Consider the following 24,799-nt stretch of genomic DNA (forward strand, 5'->3'; position numbering starts at 1 on the left):
AAAATGGCTTTAACAGTAAGGAAATTCATTGCCTTATAAGATGGGAAAGTGTAGAGAGTTGGCTAAACAAGAGATTGATAACGTCATTGAGGACATCTCCACCCTGCTGCCCCTCAGTTCCACCTTCATCTTAGGTCTGACTACCCTCATGGGCACAAGATGTCTGCTGGCAGCGAATGAGGGTGCATACTCTTTATTCAAGGCCAGCGTGATGGTTGGGGGATGGGGTGGAGAGAAACAGAGTGTTTCACATCCATAGTGAGGGGAAAGTCCTGAGCTTTGAGCTGACTGGAAGACCTTGCACCATTCAAGGCCAGAGACCAGGGAATGCCAAATTAGGCCAATCATGGTGGCATACCCCACATCTGTAAATGACAGAGTGGGACTGGCCGACCTCTAAGGCTCTTTCCAAATCGAAACCTGCTGTGATTCCATGAGCAGAATGCAAACCTATCTCTGTAGTCGTCTTTTTTATTCAACTTCACTTCTTTTGTTTTATTTTGTCATTGTCCTTTTCAACCTCTGAGCATAAGTTCCTGTGGAAGATAACAAACCCCAAAATGAAGTCGACAAGACTTGGCATAGCTCTGACTTAGACTGGGGAAAGGAAATGAAGCTGACAAGGTGAGGGTCGCTGTACACTTCAAGGCAGAATGGAGTAACACCTTATTCACTAGGTACCAGGTGGACATGCCAATTTGGAGTGAGTGACTTGGAGCTGTGGGACCCCTCAATGGAGGCAATGTTTCCCGGGCTCTAAAGCTCCCTTCTCTAGAGAATGCACAACCTCTTTGGAAAAGGAGGAAAACCTTCGCATACAATTACATTTTCCCTCTGATTTGCATTGTTTAAAAAAGGTCTAGTACTCAAATCTTTAACACTGGCAAATCTCTCAGCCTCTTAACGGAGTGGTCAAGGGTTTGCAGAAAACGTTTCTGAAGAGAAAATAGGCTGTCTCCACCCCCTCACACTCTTTGGTAAATACTATCTTTTTTCTTTCTTTCTTTCTCTTCTTCTTTTTGTTTTAACTACCGTACTGAGAATTTTACCAGATGATTTCTAGAAGCTGATTTATGAACTAATCGGGCACTTCTGCTGTGCAGAGGAACAAAGACTTTCTTTTTCTTTTTATTGGTCCTCAACTGAGGCATATACCTGTCTGATGGCGTTGGCTCATTCCGCACATGCTCAGTTGAACAGAAATCTTCATATTGAATACAACCTAACACAGCGGCAACACCCATAACCTCACTCCCTGGCTGACCCTGTACCATACACTCCCTCTAGTTGCATTTTTATCCTGACATGCCTAACATTCGTAGGGAGTAAAAGGAGCAGAGTAGGTAGTGGGAATTTGGGAGGGGGCAATATACAAAGGGGTTTAAAGTCTCTGTATGACCCTGCTTTCCTGACCTCTCTCTAGGCTGTCTCTAGTGGGTGTAGGCGCTGGATAGATATTTGAGTTTGGGGCAGAATGCGGGAGAAGCTGTCTCTGTAAATTGCCATTTGTTGTTGCACATCTTCCTGGACAGTTTTTGTTTGGTCCTTTTCTTGTAGGTGGACAACACTTCATCCACAGCCCTCGTTTTCATTAAAGAGTGACAGTGGCACTAAAAGCATCAGCCGCCTAGCGAGATCTGGAGTGACAACCTCGCCGCCTCTGTTCTTGCTTTCCCATTCATTAGGACCCTTTCCCAGCCTCCTCCCCAAGCAGAAACTGGGAAAGGCTTCTCTTGGTTACAAAAGGAGGGAGCGGCCGGGCTTCCGAGCCTCTCGCCTCAGAGAGCCAAGGAAGTGCGTTCGGTCGCAAGCCTTTTGTCCCCGACCCCTTCCGCTGCTTGGTCGCGGGGGTGACGACCCCGCCCCGCCCCCGCCTAAGCAGATGCCGCCCGCGTGCCTCAGCCCCCCGCCCCTTCTAGATTCCCGGCGCCCGCCGGTTTGCCGTGACGTGGCCCGCGGCGGGCGCATGCGCCGCTCTGCCCGGGCTCTTTCCCTGGGCCACCGCCTCCCGACGGGCTGGAGTGGGCGGGGCCTGTGGTTCTGGAAGCCGTGCGGCCGGAGTGGGAGGAGGGCTCGTGTGCGCGAGGAGGGTGCTCAGGGCTCGCGAGCTGGTCGGCGGCCGAGGCGGCGGAGGAGGAGCTGAAGGCGGCGGCCGCGGCTCCCGCCCGCACGGAGAGCCAGTCCCGCGAAGCCCCCTCCCACTCCCAGGCGGGCGGGCGGCGGCGGCAGAAGGAGGAGAAGGAGGAGGGAGCGTCTCTGCCGCCGCCTCCTGGTCCCCAGCGCCGATCTGCCGCCGCCACCTCCCTCCGCGGCGATCTTCCCTCCATGGTCCTGCCGCGGCCCCCCCTGTAGCCCGAGCTGCCCCGCGCCGCGCCGGAGCCTGCCTCGACCGAGGGAGCGGTCGCGGCCTCGCGGCCCGCGCGGGCTGACGAGAGGAGAGCGAGGCGCCGCGCGGTCCCCGAGGATCCGCACGCCGGGCAGCGCGGCCCGAGCAGCGCGAGGAGCAGCGGGCGGGCGGGCGGCGCCGGGCCCGGGCCGCCCTCGCTCCAGCGCCCCGGCCCTGCCGCCCGCGCCGGGGCGGTCGCCCGCAGAGGAAGGCGCCGCAGTCTCCGGGCCTCGCCGCCCCGCTCGAGTGTCCTCGGCACCGAGGGCTCGCGGGTCCTGAGGGGAGGAGGCGAGCCAGGGGCCGGGCACTGAGCTCTTTGGCGCCCCCACCCCCGTTTTCTGAGCCCTCCACGCTGCGGCCACTGTCCCCTCCGGACCATGGCCGACGACGACGTGCTGTTCGAGGATGTGTACGAGCTGTGCGAGGTGATCGGCAAGTAAGTCTCCACGCGAGGGAGCGGGAGTGTGGGAAAATGCATTTCAGTGATGCCTGGGTCCTCCCGCACCCGCACGCACCCGCCCGGGGCCTGCCCCCTGCCCTGCCCCCCTCCTCCCGCGTCCTCCTCACCCGGGAGTATTTATAGACGTGTACCTGGACCCCCCGCGGGGTGGTTGTCTGGGGGCTTCTCGGCGATCCGTGGAGGCCGACGAGCCGAAGTTGGCCACCCCATGAGGCGTGGGGCTGGCTGAAATCTCCTGTCGGCATTTTATCTGACGGTTGCACAGGGACGTGGCAGAGCCAATTTTATAGTTGCTTCCTGGGAACAGTTGGGCTTATTGTTACCTTGCGTGTACCACAGACCATTAACGAAAAGAGCAGCTTGCATTTCCTTTGCTTCCGTGGAGAGATAGAGAAAGAACGTCCAGGGTTTTAAATTGTGGGGTGTGTGTCTATTGTGCAGGGTATTAGATAGATGCCTTTGTGTTCACCCCATGCCCGGATTGGAGGGGGCCATTTAAGACGGGGTGCGTTCAGTTTCAGCAAATTTTTCACCTGGTGTAGACCAACGTGGAAAGAGTTGGGGGTTTCCGAATTTTTAATGCCTCGTTATGCAATGACTGTTAAATCAGTGTTCGAGGCTTCCCTCGACTGTTGTTGGGATGGTGCTTAGCGTGGTAGCGCCGTCTGCTTTGAGTCACCGGGCTGGTCCAGAATATAGAACTGACAGTCCAAATGCTCATCCTTTCATCTGTGTTGTATAATTACACTAGGGAAAAGCAGGGAATCAGATTAATCACAGTGCTGATTGAGAATTAAATCTGCAGTTCCTCATCTAATTGTCCATTCCTTAAATCTGTTTTGAATAGTTTCCTTTTCATTCTTGTCAAACAGTATTCCAAGTGCACAATCCTGCTAATTTGCTTGTGAGGGAAATGCTGGCGATCTGAAGTTGATTTCCTAGTTCAGCGTGTATTCTGTGGCTTTAGAAGTTGAGGAGATAAGATTTAAGAGAAATTTTTGCTTAGTTATTAAGGATTACTAGATAGCTACCGTTGAAATATTTTGCCTCTCTTTGGAAGCGGTGCTTTATCGTCTATTTTAAGGTCCGCAGTTGGGAAATGATAGCAAGACCTTAGAGCAGTTGGCTCTATCTCTTTTAAGTTGTCTGCAGTACTGGATTTCAATTTGTTTAAGTGCTGATAACTTATTATTTTCCTTTCATGCTGGGGTATTACAGTGTCTCCTCACATGGTGAAATTGTGGGTAGAGCTTGCTACACACTTTCCTCAGACCCAGTTGATACAAGGAGGTGTTACTCCTTGCCCCTATTGTTACATGACCAGCCTGTCTACTGGAAGAAGGATATCCAAATGCGCCCTGGTAAAGTGGTTGTGGAAGTGCTCTAAAGCAGAGTGGTCCAAAAAATATATAATGTGAGCCCCATATGTAATTTTATATATGTAAAATTTCTAATAGCCACATTAAAAAGATTAAAAGCAAGTGGGTGCAATTAATTTTAATAAAATATTTTCTTTTACCCAATAGATCCAGACTATTATCACTTCAACATGTAGTCAGTATAGAAATCATTAGTGAGCTATTTTACATCCTTTCTTTCATACTTACTCTTCAAAATCCAATGTGTATTTTACACTAACCACACATCTCAATTCTGACACTAAGCTAAATTGTCATCGTAAATACTTGTTCTGTATTTAAGTTTCATAAAATTTGCATTTGCAAAAGTAGATTCACATACCCAAGTTGTTCTAAACATACCTAAAAGTTTTCTAGTAACTGAATCAAGTATCTTTCTAAATTAAAATTAAAATTAAATAAAATGAAAAATTCAGTTCCTCATTTGGATTAGCCACATTTCAAGTGCTCAATAGCCATATGTGAATAGCACAGTTCTAGAGAGACAAATATGTCAAAAAAAATCTCCTTGGTTTCTTCATTCTTGGCACCCAGTGAAGGTAAATTAGATGTTTCCCCAAAGCCCCCAAATAATTATGTGTGTGTGTGTGTGCATGGGGGGAATGATGTTTGTTGTGTCTTAGTTATATTTGATTTAAATGAGCCAGCAGAGTCATAATCGGAAAATGTGAGATTAAAATGTTAATTCTGTTGTGATAACGGAAGATAGGCATCATTGAATCAATGTTAGTAACTAGTTCTGATTCCTTGAGGTCTGAAAGAGTGATGATGTGACTCTTTGGATATCGAAAAGAAGTGGTCAGCGTCACATTAGCTCAGTCAGTATTCTGCTGACTTATAATTGATAGAATATTTTCAGGAAACGCCTCTGGTAGGACTAGATTCATCTCCTCTGTTGCTTCAGAGCTGCATAAGGATGGGGAGCAAGCTAATTTTGGGGTGATAGTTCCTCTATGGCTATCTTAACTACTGCGAACGTGAACTCTCATTCGTATCCTACAAAATCTGACTTGGCCAGTGCCGCTTATAATATGTCATTCCGTGAAATAATGAATTCAAGGTAGCCTTTGTGGCAGAGAATGTAATGATAGTGTTCCTCACCCTGTGTAAAGGTTGAAGGTTTTCTCCGGTAAATTGTCTCAGCATATATTGATCTGGAAATTGAAATTCACTTGAGATTTTCTTACAGCGTCTCTGACAGCATGCATTTTAACTCAGAATTTGTTCAACTCTGGATTTAAACAGAAAGCCCTCACTTGTACTGAAAACCTGGTTGATTTCTATCCAGGTTCTCTGGAATTGTGATTTTTCTTTTATAACAAATTAGCATCACAAGTTGTTTTTGACCCCTAGGGCTTAACAGGTTTAAATTTTCACTGAAGTGCTTTAAAATGGATTTCACCTTTTTACCATCAGTTGACCACACACTCACCTGCCTCACTACTTATCTACTCACTCACTCATCCATTAACTTACAGGGAATCGGGTGCCTGATCCATTATGAATATTGGGAGGATGCCATATCTTTTTTAAAAAAATTTAAACTCTTTTCCCCTGTGCTTTTTATTTTTGAAAGTCTTACAAATGGTCCTTGAATGCCTATTGTTTCCATGACATTTTCCCATGTAACATCTTTCAAGAGACTGAGACAAATCTCCAATGCTGTCATTGTCCTAAAACTTCTTGTCTTAGCAAATGTAGCAATTACTGGAAAGGAAAGGTATTATGCAAATAGAGGTAATCAGCTAATTTTTATGGTCCTAAGCATTTACTGTATCTTTTGCAAATTGATGGTTTTATAGGCAAGTGCATAATCAGTAATATTACACGAAGGAAATTTTAGAATGATTCATCCAAATTAAACCACAGAAATGCCTACCTTCATGGTACAGCAGTTTCTGTGAGAGAGAGTAGCAAAATGCACACTTTTCGCCTTGTGTAGGCTGAATATTTGCCTCAGTATTTAGTAACCTGTAACTTCTGACTTTCCTGCTTTGGTAGGACATAAACTAAAATTGGAATGATGCAGCATGACCCCTGCTCAAGGATGACATGCAAGTTTGTGAGGCATGCTGTATTTGCTTACACCTCAAGAGCACTTATCATATTTAATTACAGTTACTTATTTATGGGTCTCTCTACCTAGCTAACAGGGAGCTTCTTGAGGGCAGGGAATATATCTTACACATCTTTCTCTTAACACAGTGCCTGCAATGTAACAGTTGCTCATTAGCTATGGAATGAATTGAGTAGTTTTAATAAAATCTCATTAAAAGGCAAAAAGCATGTTTATCAACCTCAGCAATTATTGTCCCAAAAGGCTGTATTAAAGTAGTGGTTCTCCACCTGGCTGCATATTAGAATCACCAGGGGAGCTTTTAAAAAGATCAATTCAAGGGCCTTGTGTCAGAGCAATGAAATCAGAATCTCTGGAAGTGGGTCCTGGTCATTGGTATTTTTTTTTTTTTAACGCTCTCGAAGTGATTCTCATGTGCAGCTATGATTGAGAGTCATTGGTTTAAAACTTAGGTTATGTATGTAATATTTTGGGACTGGCTTTTCAGAGGCTTACGGTTTTTAAAAACTAGAATAAATGTTTTGGGGGAAGTATTGAAGCCAAAAGACCAAGACGTGGATTTTTTTTTTTTCTCTACATTGTGTTCCTGAGTCTTATTGTATAAGAATTTTGTTTCAGCCTATGTTTGGCTTTGATTTTTTTGGGTCTTTTAAGATTCACATTGATTTATGACACTCATCTAATGCTAATATGGTGATTGTCTGATGACAATCAGAACAAGGATTGCTTCAATAACAGTTGATGATGGCTGTCTACTATAATGACTTAATTTAATATTAAGAAATCTATCAGTTTAGTATGGATTGTGGTTGGACATACACTCTATTAAAAGGGTATAGTTAAGTTGCTTATATACTTTAAATCTCATACTTGCAATTCCAGTAATGCTGTTTGCCAGAGAATTGAGTTAAATGCAGCCTTTATGTAAATACCAGATTAATAATATGTAAAATATATAATTTAGCATAGAGAAAAATTCAGCTTTGCTAATTTGTCCCAATTACTATGGCTTTCACATATATTGATTTGCCCAGTGATTTGGGTTTCTAGTACCACAGTGGGGAGTGTTACGTCATGTTGGAACACCTTCCCTGGGAATTTTAGCTAGACATGGTAGGTAAACGAGTTTTTTTTTTTTTTTGCGGTACGCGGGCCTCTCACTGCTGTGGCCGCTCCCGTTGCGGAGCACAGGCTCCGGATGCGCAGGCCCAGCGGCCATGGCTCATGGGCCCAGCCGCTCCGCGGCACGTGGGATCTTCCTGGACTGGGGCACGAACCCGTGTCCCCTGCATCGGCAGGCGGACTCTCAACCACTGCGCCACCAGGGAAAGCCCCAGGTAAACGAGTTTTTAATGTTAGGAAAAGGTCAAGTGTGAGCCTGAAGGAACCAAGATTTTTCCAGAAATGAGTATATGTTCCACGAAAGAAGTGCTTGATCAGAGTGACAGTCATGTAACAAGGGAAAAGAAACACAGTCACCAGCTAAAGTGCTGGTGCCCCAGGATGATCCAAGCTGTGGGGCAGGCCTTACTGGAAGGAGGTAAGCAGTGTTGATTCCTGATGATGGAGTTTGATTCCGGCACCACTTTGGAGGGAACTGAGCCACTCAGTTGCTTTTCTGCCCGTGCACAACCTTCTCAGCGTATCTTCACGTACGCTTTTTACAGATTGCGTTAGGACTTGGAGTTCCTGAAGTGTGGTTTGCACATTGTCTTCATAAATGCTTCCTGTGATTCCCTTACCTTCCATGACTGACGTGTTCTATGGCCTTGACACATGCAGTTCACCCCTTTCCATTTTCCCCTTGTATCTGCAACAGTTTCACCTGCCATACTACATCTCTCTAATGTCCCTTGTGTTTCTGGATATTTCCTTTAAATTGAAAATTCTTTCAGCCATCTCCAGTTACAGCTCTACTCAATAAATTAAAGAAGCAAGTGTACCTAACTTTTTGAGATTGTCGTTGAATTATTGCATTTTTGTAAATGTTTTCACATTTTAAATGTGGCAGAAGCAGTTTAAAGGAACTTTGACATAGATTGTCCACAAGTAAAAAAAAAAATCTTTTATAACTTAACATGCCTACTTCGTAAGGGGAGTTGCCATTTATGCCTTCTAATATGAGGCATTTTACATATGTTATCTCCTTTCATTGTTCCCATTTTACAGAAAACACTGAGATTCAGAGGGGGGTGAGTAACTTGCCCAAGATCACATGGGAATCCTACCAGTTCTAAGGTCCGTTCATTTCATGCTGCATTCTGCTGTTGATTCCAGTTGTGAAAATGCTGCAGTGAGTTTCCTTAAAATAAGGCATATGTCTTCATTTTCAGAGTTTATTTACTGCAAAAATTTTTTTCTTGGCCGTGCCACACGGCTTGTGGGATCTTAGTTCCCTGACCAGCAATTGAACTCGGGCACGCTGCAGTGGAAGCGTGGAGTGCTAACCACTGGACTGCCAGGGAATTCCCTATTTACTGCAAATTTTAATTGTTCAACTTTCTGGTTAAATTTCTTACCTCTTCAGTAGAGGTTCCATACTACGGTTCATTGTCTCATCTATTGTGTTCTTTTTGTCTTTCTCTCTAATGAAATACCAGTGTTTGCCACCAAACTTATAAGTTTATGCATGGAAACGTAGAATCTTGACCATCCATCCAAAATATAATTTGTTTTGGAACTTTCTCCACCCCTTTTACTCTCCAGATTTTTCCTTCCAATCTCCCTGCCCCAACAGACAGAATAGTTGATTGATTACTCCTAACTTGCCAAACCAGAAGTAATGAGGTTTCAGAGATAGGTGTTTGTTGGGAGTGGGGTGGAGTTGTTTCCACAGGGTAGTTATTCCTATATCCTGTGATAAAAATAGTGAAATTGTTTTCTCTGACTCTGAAAACTGTGTCCTGAACCACAGCTGCTGAGTGGTGAGCATCTCAGCTGCCTGCCAACACTGCACACCTAAGTAATCAAGTGACTGAGTTACTGCTGCAGAGCAGGTACCTAACTGCAGCCACAAGCTGATGGGGTGTACAGCTCTCACATTTTTGGTTTTATTTTTTAGTTGCATCTGAGAATGCAGATTCTAAACCATCATATATGGCATTGGATTTATACTGCAGGGTTCAAGGTGCTAAAGGACCTGCTCTCCTTTCTCTCTCAGAGTCACCCATTTATCTTGGTATCCCATCTTTCAACTGAGTAAAATGTAATTACCCTGATGGCCAGTCCCTTGGTATCTGTGAGGGGATTGGTTTTAGGATCCCTCTCCCCCACACACACTAATACCAAAATTCGTGGATGCTCAAGTCCCTTATATATAATGGCATAGTATTTGCATGTAACTAATGCACATCCTCTCTTATACTTTAAGTCATCTCTGGATTACTTATAATACCTAATACAATGTAAATTCTATGTAAGTAGATGCCGAGAGGCAAATTCAAGTTTTGCTTTTTGGAACTTTCTGGAATTTTTTTCGAATATTTTCAATCCACAGTTGGTTGAATATGCGAATACAGAACCCGGTGGAGGGCTGACTGTGTTACGCTATGATTGGTTATAGAGCCCAAGTCAGCATAGGAGAGCCTCTCTTTGACTTTCTATACTGGGGAGATTTCGCTTGTGAAGATAGTTTTGACTTAAAGTTCATATGTGTTTCCAATTTTGAGATTTAATAATATTTCATTACTTTTTTTTGCGGTACGCGGGCCTCTCACTGTTGTGGCCTTTCCCGTTGTGGAGCACAGGCTCCGGACGCGCAGGCTCAGCGGCCATGGCTCACGGGCCTAGCTGCTCCGCGGCATGTGGGATCTTCCCAGACCGGGGCACGAACCCGTGTCCCTTGCATCGGCAGGCGGACTCTCAACCACTGCGCCACCAGGGAAGCCCCCATTACTTTTTAAAATTAATTAACTAGTTTTTATAAAATTATAAAATGAATTTTAAAATATAGATGATGCAAAGGTAAATAGTGAATCTCTCTCCTTTCTCCCACCATCCATAGCTCTGTTCTCCAGAGGTAACCATTGTCCAGTTTTTGTACAACCTTTCTGGGAGTTTTTTGTTAAAAAAAACTGAAATATTCATTTTACATTGAAAATAGTGTATCTGATGGCCTTTCCATATCCATCTATATATCTGTCTAACTCTGTCTCCCCTTAGCCTGCTGCTCAGTATTCCATGATATGGATTGGTACTTTGTCTTTGAATTGAGTGCAGACCATTTCTAAGTGATCATTGCTGGAAATATACGGGTGGAGTTTGGGGGAGAGGTCTGGAATGATAGTGAATATTTGGGAATCAACTGTGTGGAAGTTAAACTATGAATGAATGAGTTCTTGGGGGTGATGGAGCTCGGTGGGGGGGAGGTGTTGTGGTTTGGAGTATAACTCACAGAGTTAGAAGAATCGGGATAGCTGGACATCACAGAAGTCTCGAGGTTGGGCAGATCAATAATGTAAAATGCCAGCACACTGACTGAGGACCAAGAAAAGGCTTATCTATAACAGAGGCAATTTAAAACATCTATCAAAATGAATATAATGTTTAATATTCCATCATGGTGTGACTAAAAAGTGAGATTCTCGCTTCATTTCTGTGGATGTTGGTAATATTATACTGTCTCTCCGTGATTCTATCTCAACACCAACATATTTAGGGTTAAAAAAAAAGGAGTACATTTTTTTTCACTAGAATTGTGTTTTGCAGATTCTGATGGCTGGCTTTTAGGGAAAACCATTTGGCTTTCCTAAAATTAGGTCTTTTTGATTCCCAAGCTTGGTGCATAACTTTCAATTAAATGGATACCTTTAATGAAATGACAGTAAATTTTAGATACTTTTAAGTTCTTGATATTTGTCAAACCATTGTTCTTTTATTAAATACCTCACCTATAGGGAACTGAATTCTTCCTTGCCTCAAGGTTTCTGGTCCCAGTTGGGACCAGAAATTGTAGAACTCTCCTGCCCTTTCACATCCCTCTTCCCTCCATCACCGCCCCCCACAGCTAAATTTGTTCATTGGCTTTTTTTAGTTGTCCACATCCACTCACAATAAGAAACAATTATTTTGTTGCACTTAAGCCAGTTTCTTTGTATCTAAGTGCATAGTATTTCATTTCAACTTCTTGTATTCTGTTACACATTCTCTTTTTTATTTCTTTTGATATAGGTTGTTTAACTTTGTTATCTTTGTTTTGAATATTTGAATCATTTACAGTTAAGAATGATGATTGTGTTCTCTCTCTCTCTCTCTGTAGTTTAATAATATCCAAAATATACTATGTTGAATCTGTATTCAGCTTGGTACCTACTTTCCCCCAAACATATGGATCCACAGTGCTTTGTAGCTTGTAAGGCAGCCCCCTAAGATCTGATCTGGTAACCTTTGGGTACATTGTCACCATTTTCTCCTTATTTATAGAAGGAATGAAGATGGCTGCTTCATGAGCCATTTGCATGGATTAGTGATTGTGAAGTGCAGCATAAGTATTTTTTATTTCTAGAATGTCTCTGAGATACTCAAATTACTTTTGGCAGCTATGTAGATAAGTTTCAACAATTTCCAAATGTGCACTTTCTCAGTGCTAAACACAGGCTCTATTACATAAATAATATGGTGAAATGAACATTCTTTTCTACCATGTGTGTAAAACTGTTAGTGGTGCTAATTAACATTCATTCATTTTTTTCATTTATGCATTCATTTCTAGCTGTGTGGGCCTGGGCAAGTTAGTTAACCTCTCTGAGCCTCAGTTTCTTTATATGTAAAATGGTTGTGATAGCATATACCTTGCAGGGGTGTTGTGCGGATTGAATAACATGGTATATGTAAAATGTCTAAAGGTTGTTATTTAAATTGCCATTATCATTATTATTCACCAAATACCCTAGTTCTCTGGCTTCAAGGACCTCTCGGTCCATGAGAGAATTTGACAAACAGTTAAAACCTAATCTAACTAGACTTAAGTCCTGTTAAGGTCAGGGTCGCATCTGACTTGTTCATCTAGTATCCTCAGCATAACTTGGCAACTGACACATAGTAAGTACTCAGTCAGGAGTTGAAGGAGAGTGTGTTAAGTGAGCAATCCAGAGACTGTGACCACCTAGTAGGAGAAGGAAATTGGGGAAATCTTTACAAAGGAGGTGGGGCTTGAATGATCTCAAGTTTCTTAGGTAACTTATTTAATCTTTTTAGGCCTGTCTCATTTAGAAAAGGGAGTAGAGGAATACAGGTAGGGAAAATAAAAGAAATCTTAAAGTTTTTGAAAATGTTCACCCTATTTTATTTTTTAAATTAATAATCCTTATTCTTTAGAGCAGTTTTAGGTTCACAGCTCCTATTTTAGTTTTGGTGACACAGGTAACATATAAAAAATTCAAACAATAAGTATAAAGCTAAAGTTTTCAGGGACAACTTTAGGAATTTGTTGTTGTTCTCAGATCCTGTGGTTTGAGTGCTCATTATGTGCTGGACATGGTGTTAAATTCTTTATATTTTTCTAATTTAACTTTGGCCACAGACCTTCCTTTTGAGGCAGTCGCCCCCCTCCCCATTTTACAGATGAGAAAACTGAGGAATAAAGAGATTAGTAACTTGCCCTGGGCAAAGTGGCAATAATAGGGGCAATGTGGGGATTTGCACCTGAGTATACGTGGTCTAAGTGCCTGCTCTTCAGTACTGTTACACTGCTTGTCATTTAGTATAAGCAGAGACTGGTTGTCTTTTAAGAGGTATTCCTACATATAACACTCTAATATTCTGATTTTAGATGTTTTAGCAGATTAATAGAACACCTTGTTTTGGGTAACACCTTTTTGAGATATAATTCACATACCATACAGTTCACCCGTTTAAAGTGTACAATTCAGTGGTTTTTAGTATAGTCACAGGGTTGTGCATGGTGACCATAGTAAATTTTTGAACATTCTCATCACCCCCCAAAAGAAACCCTGTATATTTTAACTCTTACTCCCCATCCTTCCCTACCCCAGGTAATGACTAATCTACTTTCTGTCTCCGCAGATGTACCTATTCTGGACATTTCATGCAAATGGAATCATACAACATGTCTTTTGTGACTGGCTTCTTTTTCTAAGCATAATATTTTCAAGGTTCATCCAGGTTGTAGATGTATCAGCACTTCATTCCTTTTTTAAGGCCCAATAATATCCTGTTGTGTGGCTAGACCACATTTGTTGATCCATTTGTCAATTGATGGGCCATTTGGGTGGTTTACATCTTTTGGCTATTATAATTAATCCTGCTATGGGCATTCACGTACAAGTTTTGTTTTTATTTCTCTTGGGTTTATACTTAGGAGTGGAACTGCTGGGTCAAATGGTAACTCTCTTTGACTTTTTGAGGAATGCCAAACTGTTTTCCAAAGTGTCTGTACCATTTTACATTCCCACCAGCAGTCTGTGAGGGTTAGAATGCTTTTTAAAAAAAATTAATTTATTTATTTGTTTTTATTTTTGGCTGTATTGGGTCTTCGTTGCTGCACGCGGGCTTTCTCCAGTTGTGGCAAGTGGGAGCTACTCTTTGTTGTGGTGCGCAGGCTTCCCATTGCGCTGGCTTGTCTTGTTGCGGAGCATGGGCTCTAGGTGCGAGGGCTTCAGTAGTTGTGGCTCGCGGGCCCTAGAGCGCAGGCTCAGCAGTTGTGGTGCACGGGCTAGCTGCTCTGCAGCACATGGGATCCTCCCGGACCAGGGCTCGAACCCGTGTCCCCTACATTGACAGGTGGATTCTTAACCACTGCACCACCAGGGAAGCCCAGTTAGATGCTTTTTAATCAGGGGAGTACTGTCACAGCTTGCCTACAGAGTCTGTTCTACACACTGTGACATAAAGCAAATTTTATGGGTTGTTGGTCAACCTTTTATCTCACGGACATATTTATACTGATTTTCAACAGTTTTAGATGTTGTAGAACAAGGGTTGGCAAACTATCTGTAAACTACCAGATAGTAAATATTTTAGGCTTGACGAGCCACAAGTCTGTCACAGCTACTCAACTCTGCCGTTGTAGTGTGAAGACAACCATGTGAAAACAAATGTGTGGCTGTGTTCCAATAAAACTTTATTTACAAAAATAAGTGGTGGGCTAGATTTGGCCCTTGGCCTGTAGTTTGCTGATCCTGTTGTAGATTAAAAATGAAACTGGAGCTGACTGTCCCGTTCCCATTCTTTTTTTTTTTTTTTTTTTTGGTGGTATGCGGGCCTCTCACTGTTGTGGCCTCTCCGGTTGCGGAGCACAGGCTCCGGACGCGCAGGCTCAGCGGCCATGGTTCACGGGACCAGCCGCTCCGCAGCATGTGGGATCTTCCTGGACCGGGGCACGAACCCGCGTCCCCTGCATCGGCAGGCGGACTCTCAACCACTGCGCCACCAGGGAAGCCCCAGTTCCCATTCTTGTTTACCCTCAAGGTTGGGTTGTTCTTTCAGTGGTCTCAGTAGCCCCATAGTAGGTAGATTGTTTCTACCAAAATATAAAGATATTAAGACTGGTCCACCGAACTGTTTTCACTGTTAAATGGGGAAGTACTGTACATTTAGGGTTTTTTGCTTGTTTTGTTTGTTTTTACTGCTTTTGGATTCTCTTTTTGATCCTTGGTTAAAGGGGAAGAAACCCATTAAAATTCTTCTAAGATTGTCTGACTGGAGGCAGTATAAATGTGGAGTGCCTGAAAATAACTGTTTCCTTCATTCTTGCTTATTGCCTGTAGAATGGATGAAAGCAGAGTTGAGAACATACTAGAAATTGTCAGAAATGGAAGATTTTTTTAAATATTAGCTTTAATAAAGTTAGGGGAAACATTAGCTAAATCTCCATCCCTAATTGGAAAGTTGTGATGTGCCATCTATGTATATTTTATGACTTCACCAAGAGCCCTTGCTAGAGTCATTATTTGGGATTAGGGTGTGTAGTGTAAATAAAACTTCAAATTCTATTTTGTATCTGAAATTCATTTCACTTGATACATTTTGTGGTAGTAAACATACACTATTTAGAGTGCTTTGTGGCTTAAAAAAACTGTCATTGCCTCTTATGTACATAGGAAAGATAGCATTCTTTGAGCTTATAGATTTACATAATTTGTTTGCAAGACTGTTCTAATTTTGCAGTGTTAAGAAAAGCTCCAAAGATTATGTTAAAAGAGGGAATTTTGTATCTGCTTTTGTCTTTGCATTTGGATATATGAAAGGTGAATTAACTGTTCATAATGTGAAATTTCAAAACTGAGACAAGGAGAATCCCAGAATATATATTTAGGAAACAGCCATATATAGGATTTATGGATATTATAGTGTTCTTTTATGTAACTTCTCAAAATTTTATTAAGGCAGCAGTGTCCACCTCTTAAACACAAGCAAAATGAGGTGGAAAGATTCTAAAGTTGTCGTCTCCGATACGATTGGGCACTGAATCTAAATTACCTACATTTACAGAACAGCATTTCATCTACTAGATCATGTTACATTGTCAAGTGGAAGAATGATCATGTTGGAATCTATTTAGACCGCTTACTTTGATGAAAATACTTCTTAGGTTGGCTTCAGAGGACAGTAAAAGGCATCTCTTCCTATGATAATCTGTGGACAGTATTACTTATATTACGTTATTTAGGTTAGAAGTTTTTGCTGAATTCCATCTGAGCCATTAGTTCAGAAGCAGAATGGTGAGTTTTTATTTATGTAGAATCTTTACTGGTCTTCTTAGGTTTAATATTGTCTTAACTGGATTTTTGTCCCAGCAGTAATATCTGGCATTGAATTTGAGATTATCTTTAATAATTTTTTCTTTAGTCACTTGTAAAATAGATACTTGTAAAACAAATAAGAAGGCGTTTTCACTAAGGACTTTCTTTAATTATATTTCATGTAAATTTAAAAAAATTGTTACGGGAGTATTCAGATCACAGGTTAAAGTGAGAATGTAATTATCTCACATTATAATCAACATATGTAATACTTTTAAAAGCATGCTAATAAGAATGGAAAAAACGTCTACTGACCATACGTATTGTAGATTATATTTATTTCCTTTTTTTTCTTTTTTAAAAACATTTCCCTCTTAAAATGGATGTAACATGATTTGTGTAAATATCTATTCAAATGAATACATTATCACTGTTGCAGAAAGAGCTTGGGAATCTGGAGAGGGAGATTCTAGGCTTGCTGCTCTACTTTTTGGATTATCTCCATTAATAGTATTTCTCCCATTGCTGAGTGTTTCTATTGTACTGCTGGGAAGGGATCACTACACTTCCATAATCTGTGACCCACTTGCACTAAAGGTAGAGCGTGCTTTAAATTGCCATCTGATTAAAGTTCAGGCTTCTTGGTTAGACTTGCCTGGATGGCTTCAGCATTAGCCCCATGAATGTGAATATGGACTTGAAGATCTTATTAGAATGATATTTTTCCCCATGAAGACACATTCATAGACATAGTCCTGGAAAGACATGTACAAGTTGGATTTGTTTAGTGCAGTTTAAAACTTACTAGGAAAAATAGTATTTTAAGGAAAAAATTTTAATTGTGACAAATCAGCATTTGGTTTGTTTTCCTCAGTTTCTTCATCTTGTAAAAGAAGGTTAGTAAAGGCTATATTATCTACCTCATTTGATCCTTATGAACATAAAATGACACAGTTCTTCAAAAATCTTAAACTACCTTACATGTATTATTTTGAAATGAGGCACTTCTAATTAGAAATGGGCTTTGTCAAATATTTTTTGATTTTGCAAGAGTCATTTACCGTTGTCTTTAAAACTGATTTTATTTTCTTGTTTGATTTCTAGAGCTTAATACTTCTCAAATCTTTATAGGACTTAGAACGTGTTGGGTGAAAAATGTTGAATAAAGAGATTTGAGGAAGAATTGTGTGTATTTTACCGATGGGGTAATGTTTACACTGAAGTCAAAGTGAAGAAAAAATCCTGACTAGTGTGTTTCCCCTTGCTTTTCTTTAAATTACTTAATTTTATTTGAGCTTTGAAGTTTGGAACTTACTACAAGTGACAAATTTTTGTGGCCAATCTGGTGTGAACTTCAGCAGCTACTTAAAATGTTGAACTCCCTGTTTAGTAGTGAGGTCTACAGCAGTGGTTCTCAAAGTGTGGTCCTCACCCTGACCAGCAAAAGCAGTATCACGTGGGAATTTGTTAGAAGTGCAGATTCTCGGGCCCCAGCCGTATAGATCAGAAGCTCTGGGGGTGGGGCCCAGCAATCTCCATTTTAACAGTTCTCCAAGGGATTCTGAGGCCCATTAAAGTTAGAGAACCATTGATTTAGAACTCTAGATCAGAGCTCAATAAACTATGGCCCGTGGGCCAAATCGGCCCACTGTCTGCTTTTGTAAATAAAGTTTTTCTGGAATACAGTCACACTCATTCATTTAAATAATGTCTGTGGCTGCTTTCACACTACAAGGGCAGAGTTGAGTAGTTGTAGCAGAGACCATATGGTCTGCAAAGCCTAAAATATTTACTTTCTGGCCTTTAACACAAAAAGTTTGCTGATCCCTGCCCAAGTTGAAGCCTTAGTCGTACTGTTTTCTTGCCCATAACACTGAACTACAAATATCTGAAATCAATAGGCAAACAGCTATTTTTTTTGCCTTTACACCTGACCCTATTATTTCTATAAACCCATTGCTCTCTGATATCAAATTATTACTCAGTGACTAGAGACTTGTGAATGAAAATAATATACTACTGTGCCCTTTCCTTCTATGTTTGGTATTAGTGGTAGCCTGTTTAACAATTCTGTGACATTTCCTCACTGATTTTGCACTGGTATGTCCTTGGTTTTGCTGTACTCTAGTGTAACCTAACCTAATTATCTACTATAGTCTTCATTTCTCCCAATTCTTGCTGCCTTTTTACTTCCCCAAGAGAAAACCCACTTTGTGAATGCTAAGTTTAGGTATTCATGGGAGCTGTTTGGTGTACTCTAAGCCACTGAAATAGCACCATCCCATCCGGAAAATTTTTATCCTTGGCCTGGAGTGCTTTAGTCACTTGTAACTCACAAGGATGTTTATGAGCACATAGATAATGAATATTGTGGGTAATCTTAGGATGTTTACTGGGTGAGTTTTCATTAGTCTTCCCATAACCAATGATGGCTATTTCTATCCTTAGTTGGACTATCATAATGCACCCTCAGTATTCTTTTGTACTTACTCTCAGGCTTTAAGGTAATTGGTGGTCAGTGTCATATAAAATACAAGAACTGAATTTCAGTGTTGTTCTTATTGATGCACTTGGAATCTTTCTCGCTACCCACACCACTGAAGGAAGTGAAAAAAAGGGGGAGGGGCTTTCTCCCAGTCTCCATTAGTTCTTTTAGTAAGAGCAGGCGAAAGTGTTGTTTTTGCAGCTGTGACTCCCTGGTTGTACGTGACTGATGTTTTAAGTCAGGAAACATGAGTTGGCTGAATGATTCTGAGCTATATTATTGGTGAGTTTCTTGGGTCCGTGATTTCTTTCAGTCAACTTGGGTTGACTACTTTGGTAGGGGATGCTGGGTAAGACATAGGAAATAGTGAGCTTGAGACTGGAAATGATTGAGTTAGACCTTTCATTTAGGCTTTCCCATTCAAGTTAATTCATACCTTTTGCCCTGCTTACTCATCGCAGAGGCAAGGTACAAGGAGGGAGGGTCAGGCAACGGCCAGCCCTCAGAGTGTGGCTACTTAGGTCTATTGTCAAAAGCAACCCATGTACAGGAGAACTTGAGCTTTACTGTTTTGTACAATGTAGTGTGGAAATGCAGTGTTTTAAAACCTAAATTGTTATTTATAGTGATGAATAAAATGTGAACTCTTTAAACGGGAGCAGTGTTCTGCAGCCTTATTGTCCCAGTCAGCACAATAGCCACCCACACGAATCATCTGAACAACCTCATCATTTCTGTTTTATCTACCTGAAATAGGGGTCGGGGTGGGTGGTGATGAAAGCTTGGGAAATCACACCACACTTTAGGCAAGAGAAGTGCTCTGGTGACTCTGGCTGTGTTGTTCTCCCTTGGTGTGCATAAGAGTCTCGGACAGCCCTGCGGAGCTGAAGGTAAGCTTTAATAATTCCTTTTGTTCCTTGGCAGCTGGCCGTGCTTGGGAGCTGGGTGCTACTTCCCTAGAAGCAACTGCCGTAGTTCTGCCAAATGTGTGGATTTTAAGGCATTTTAAAGGCTATAATGTTCAGACTCAGAATTTCTTAGTAGGCAGAGAGTGTCATTTAAGGGTACTTATGCTGCAGGGGTAAGGTTCATTATGAAATAGACACTGCAACAAGGCCTCCATGTGACATAAACTTATTGAAGCTTTTAAAACCATATATTTCTTTAATATATATTTCTTTAATATATCTTTTAAGCTTCATTAGGTCAGGATTCATGGCTGTCATAGCCAGTGCTGTATCTCTACACCTAGGACAGCGTCTGGCACATAGTCAATGTTCATTATATAGTTGTTGAACCAATTCAAAGAAGGGGAGGACGTAGCCGAACACATTAGAAAAGATAAAATCTGACCCATTAATGCACGAAATCAGGAGTTCAGATTTTCATTTAGTGCTAATATTTTGCTGCTTCAAAAACCATCTAATTCTCATAATGTCCCTTTGGGATAGGTTAGCAGATATAGAATTGTACAGTATATGCTGAACATAATGATGGAATCCTGAATAACACTTAGCTTCCCTATTGAGAGCTGTCAGATCGTTGTTATAATTAAACTAGATGAAGAAAAGACATTTCTAAGGTTGAAATGGAATGGAGAATTTTATGGTGAGTAAAATTACTAATGCTTGCTTACCTGATCTGTCTAAAACTGCTTCCTCATTTGTAAAATGGATACAGTAGAATCTACCTGATAGGATTGTTTTAACGACTAAATGAGACAGGGGGTATAAAGCACAGTTCCTGGCACCTTGCAAGTGCTCAATAAATATGAGTTGCTTTCATCATCAACAGTAAGTTTTGAGAGCCAGGCTCTGTGCCAAGTACGTCCTCCTTCCAGGTATTGCACCAATTTCCCTTTCCTCCCTCCTTGCTGCCTCACTCCTAGTTCCATCTGGGGCATCCAGATTGAGGTATGAAGCTGGGATTGACCTTCAGTCACCTAGGCAGTCCCACCTGACCTTGAGCAAAGGTAAGGGACCAGATGCTAAATTCTGCCATCTGCCTAATACTCTAGCCACTGGCCAGATGTGGCTATTTAAAGTTAAATAAAATTTAAAATTCATTGATTAGACATTTCTCCAAAGAAGATTTACAAATGGCCCATAAACATGAAAAGGTGCTCAACATCGTTAGTCATTAGGGAAGTGCAAATCAAAACCACAGTGAGACTTAATACAGTAAGACGACTTAATGAGACTTAACTTAAACCACAGTGAGACTAAACATGCACTAGGATGGCTAGAATCAGAAAAACAGACAATAACAAATGTTGGTGAGGATGTGGAGAAATTGGATCTCTCATACATTGCTGATGGAAATGTAAAATGGTGCAGCCACTGTGGAAAACACTCTTGCAGTTCCTCAGAAAGTTAAATATAGGTTCTACAACTCAGAATTCCACTCTTAGATATATACCAAGGAAAATTGAAAACATATATTCACACAAAAACTTGTACATCAATGTCCATAGCAGCATTATTCATAATAGCCAAAAGGTGGAAACAACCCAGATGTTCATTGACTGATGAATGGATAAATGTGGTAGTTGTACACAGTGGAATATTATTCAGCCATAAAAGAAATAAGAAATGAAGTGCTGATATGTGCTACCATAAGGCTGAACCTTGAAAACGTTATGCTAAGTGGAAGAAGCCAGACGGAAAAGACCACATATTGTATGATTTCATTTATATGAAATGTCCAGAATGGGCAAATCTGTGGAGACAGAAACTGGATTAGTGGTTGCCAGGGGCTGAGGGGGAGGGAGAGGATGGGGAGTGACTGCTAATGGGTGTGGAGTTTCTTTCTGAGATTATTAAAATGTTCTGTAATTAGATAGTGCTTACTGATCGAGACACATCTTTGTGAATATACTAAAAACTGAATTGTATGCTTTAAAAGGGTGAACTTTATGATATGTGAATTATATCTTCCTCATCTTGTCTGTTTTTTACTGAGTTTCTTTTCCCATTTCTTAGTCTTGGTATCTTTCATGTTAGAGGTATCCCTCAAGCTAGTAGAGGAGGTTGTTTCTGCTATGGAATAGTTGACTGGAAACTCAGTGTACATGAGTGGGGCTTGTTGACTGATGGCCTTCCCTGTGGTATGACTGGGGGAAACCTGGGTATTTATGAGGAACTAACTGTGAAGTTTTTTTTTTCCTTAAGCCAGTCAGTTTTTCTACTTAGGACTCCTTGAATCTCTTGTGGGAGGGGATTTGGGTGTAATAAGCTCGAATTTAGTATTCAGAAGCCCAGTCTGGAAAGGGCTGGATATTTCACCATTGGCTTGCAGATTTTTACTTCTTGTTTTCAGTAAAGCATCCCATTTCTGTTCTCAGTTATGGCCAGTGTTCCTGAGTTTGGGGCCTCTGGTTCATCCTCTCCAGAAAATCTTCTGTTGTGTGGAGAAAAGGCAGTTGCCTGATGCTCTGGTTGAGGTGAAAGAATCTGAGAATCTTACTGCTCTTTTAAAGGATTCCCCCCCTCCCTTTTTTAAAAAAATTAAATTCCTCTTTCCTTCAGATGTCCATGGAAGCGTCAATTCTTGAACTTTTACCTTCTGCTTTTCTAAGGCCCTCAGGAATGGACTAGCGTATTACTTGCTTCAGTTTAGATGGCCCCACTGGAGGTACTTGGTAGAAAGAAGAAAGATACAACCAAGTCAGTTACCTCTTTTTCAAAGGCTTTTCATCTTAAATTTTGTGGACCTCTCTCTTTTACTGTCAGATTCTCTCCCAATTTCTCGATCTTGTTGGTTTATATCTTTCCTAATTCTTCACTATCATGGCTTCTGAAGGGAGGTAGACAGATGCTTATATTCAGTTAGCCATGTTTAATCAAAAGCCCCTCCGTCCCTTGAAACCCTCTTTTTCTTAGATTTCTAATTACTTCTTGGACACCTGGTTCCATGATTAGAATATGAGCTTCTCAAAGGCAGGAACCAGAGACTTTATATCTCTAGCACTTATATAATGTCTGAAGTATAGTAGGGTTATTAGATGCATGGACTTTGAATGTGTGCCCCAGTCCACGCCTTCACAGTTCAGGCAGTGTACCAGTTTGCCTTGGCTTTTACTTTCTTCTTGTACAGAAATTCAAACTTAAACAGTGAAATCCTTCTGGTAGATAAGCTGGGAAGCTCTCCTCTTTCCTTGATCCTTGCTCATTCCTTGTCCACAGTGCATCTAATGCAAGGCCTCACATGCATCCAACCTTCCAGAACCCCAAGAATATGTCAGAGCTTTAAGCCCCATATGGTTGTCTCATTCTCCAGAACTCCGTTTTACGTATTTGGTTGAGGTCTCATTTGCCCCAACCAGTATTCTAGGCTTAGGCAGCTGTGATGTTTGTTTGCTAATGATCCCTATTGTTTTCGACAATGCTGCAGGCTTGGGGCTTTCTGTTGGAGCTCCAAATCAGGTCAGCTCCCTTTAATGGCAGTGTCAGTGTCCCCAGAGCTACAATGCCACAGGTTGTAGTGGGGGTAATGGAAGCAGCCCCAAGTTAAAACGCCACAGACCCCGCTTGTACCTAGGATTGCTAGTACCTGCCATCAGAAGTCCTGCTCCCCTTCTTAGATTTTCGATATATTTTTATACCCATTTATAATTTGATAGCTTTTCCTTTAGTATAAGTACTTCTTCATGTCCTTGATAATTCATTATAAATAATTTCTGATGGCTGTGTATCATCTCATCATTTGGATGTCTCGTAATTTACTTGATAATTCCCCTGTTGTTGGACTTGAGAGAATTACTTGTTTAATTTGTTTCCCTTTGCCAAAAGGCTCTAAACTCAAAGAGGGCTGGGACTGTTTTTTTTTTTTCCAGTTCATCTTTAGTGCCTGACACAGTAATTTTTGTTGAAAGGTTTTTTTCTCAAATTTTAAAATATTATAATAAATAACACTTTGAAGAGTATCTTATTGCCAAAGCTTTATTCAGATTTCAGATTATTTTCTAAGAATGGCATGTAGAAATATAATTGCCTGGTCAAAGGATAGAGACATTTTTTAAGCCTCTTGACATAGGTTGCCTGATTGATTTCTGGAAGGGTTCTACCAGAATGTCTTCTTTTAGCAGCAAATGGTATCCCTAACTGTTGCATTGTGCATTTGGCAACATTGAACATGCTAATTGCTTAAGTTTTATTGACCTGATGGGCAAAAATGTTAGCTCATTGAACTATTTTGTCTTTTTGATAACCAATGAAAGCATTCATTTTCCTCATGTTTAATTTTTTGTATTCCTTCTATAAATTGGCCATTTGGGTTTTTCCCCCATTTTCCTATTAGTTGCCCAGTGTTCTTCTTGCTAATTTATCTAAACTTTATATATCAAACATATTAACCTATATCATTTTCTTTCCTTTTTTTAACATCTTTATTGGAGTATAATTGCTTTACAATGGTGTGTTAGTTTCTGCTTTGTAACAAAGTGAATCAGCTATACATATACATATATCCCCATATCTCCTCCCTCTTGCATCTCCCTTCCACCCTCCCTATCCCACCCCTCTAGGTGGTCACAAAGCACCGAGCTGATCTCCCTGTGCTACGTGGCTGCTTCCCACTAGCTATCTGTTTTACATTTGATAGTGTATATATGTCCATTGTCTTTCAAATATTTTTCAAGTTTAGTTTTTCATTCTGCTTCTGATGAGTTTGGATGTGTGGAAACTGACGGTCATACACAAGAAGCCTCTTTATTTGGTGTGATTAGATCTCATAGCTGGTCTGCTTAATAGGAAGGGGTATCCTAAAAAAGTTTATGTGTCTTCAACATTAAAGCTTCAGAATATACATTAAGTAGCTAATTCTTTTATCTTGGGCTGCTTTTCTTTGGATATGAGTCTGATTAAAAATCTATATATTTCTTTTTTACATCTCATCCAAAATTCATCATCAGTGATTTCTAGTTTTAGATTCTTTAAAGTGGAGTGATGCCTTAATGAGCTGTAATCGATGCAGAATCCTTTCAGGTATTTTACAGATCCCCCCCACAGTCTTTTGCAGGTTTGTCACCCACATTTAATTCAGCATCACCTTTATCTGGTCTTTATAGCCGGTTCCTCTCTTTTTGCACTCACCTCCAATGGATGTGACATATAATTAAGAATTATAGTAACATGTACACAACTAGCATAAAGAGGAACACATAAATAACTCTTGGTAAGTAGGCAACTTAATTTGTAGAGCTCATAGGCAGGTGTGCCACACAGTAGCCTGTTAGCCTTGAGCAATCACCGTGCTGTGGGCATTCATTAGGT

At 41.1% G+C, this 24,799-nt stretch overlaps 1 protein-coding gene and 1 pseudogene across 12 annotated transcripts in view; both read left to right on the plus strand.

The window, feature by feature from the left end:
• The first annotated feature begins 2,079 nt into the window (after nt 1-2,079).
• The window catches only part of CASK (calcium/calmodulin dependent serine protein kinase), a 387,942-nt gene continuing 365,222 nt past the window's right edge, over nt 2,080-24,799 (plus strand). For 3 of the 12 annotated variants that reach the window (XM_067723826.1, XM_067723824.1, XM_067723828.1), the window contains exon 1: nt 2,081-2,822. In XM_067723826.1, coding sequence (XP_067579927.1) covers nt 2,764-2,822 — 59 coding nt within the window. In that variant the 5' untranslated portion in view covers nt 2,081-2,763. Of the gene's footprint in view, nt 2,823-24,799 lie in introns of all 12 variants that reach the window. The other 9 variants (XM_067723830.1, XM_067723827.1, XM_067723831.1 and 6 more) reach the window with 5 other exon arrangements.
• On the plus strand, nt 6,252-6,346 carry LOC137217663 (U6 spliceosomal RNA; annotated as a pseudogene).

Source organism: Pseudorca crassidens, chromosome X (assembly GCF_039906515.1).
Source record: "Pseudorca crassidens isolate mPseCra1 chromosome X, mPseCra1.hap1, whole genome shotgun sequence".
NCBI classification, from domain to species: Eukaryota; Metazoa; Chordata; class Mammalia; order Artiodactyla; family Delphinidae; genus Pseudorca; species Pseudorca crassidens.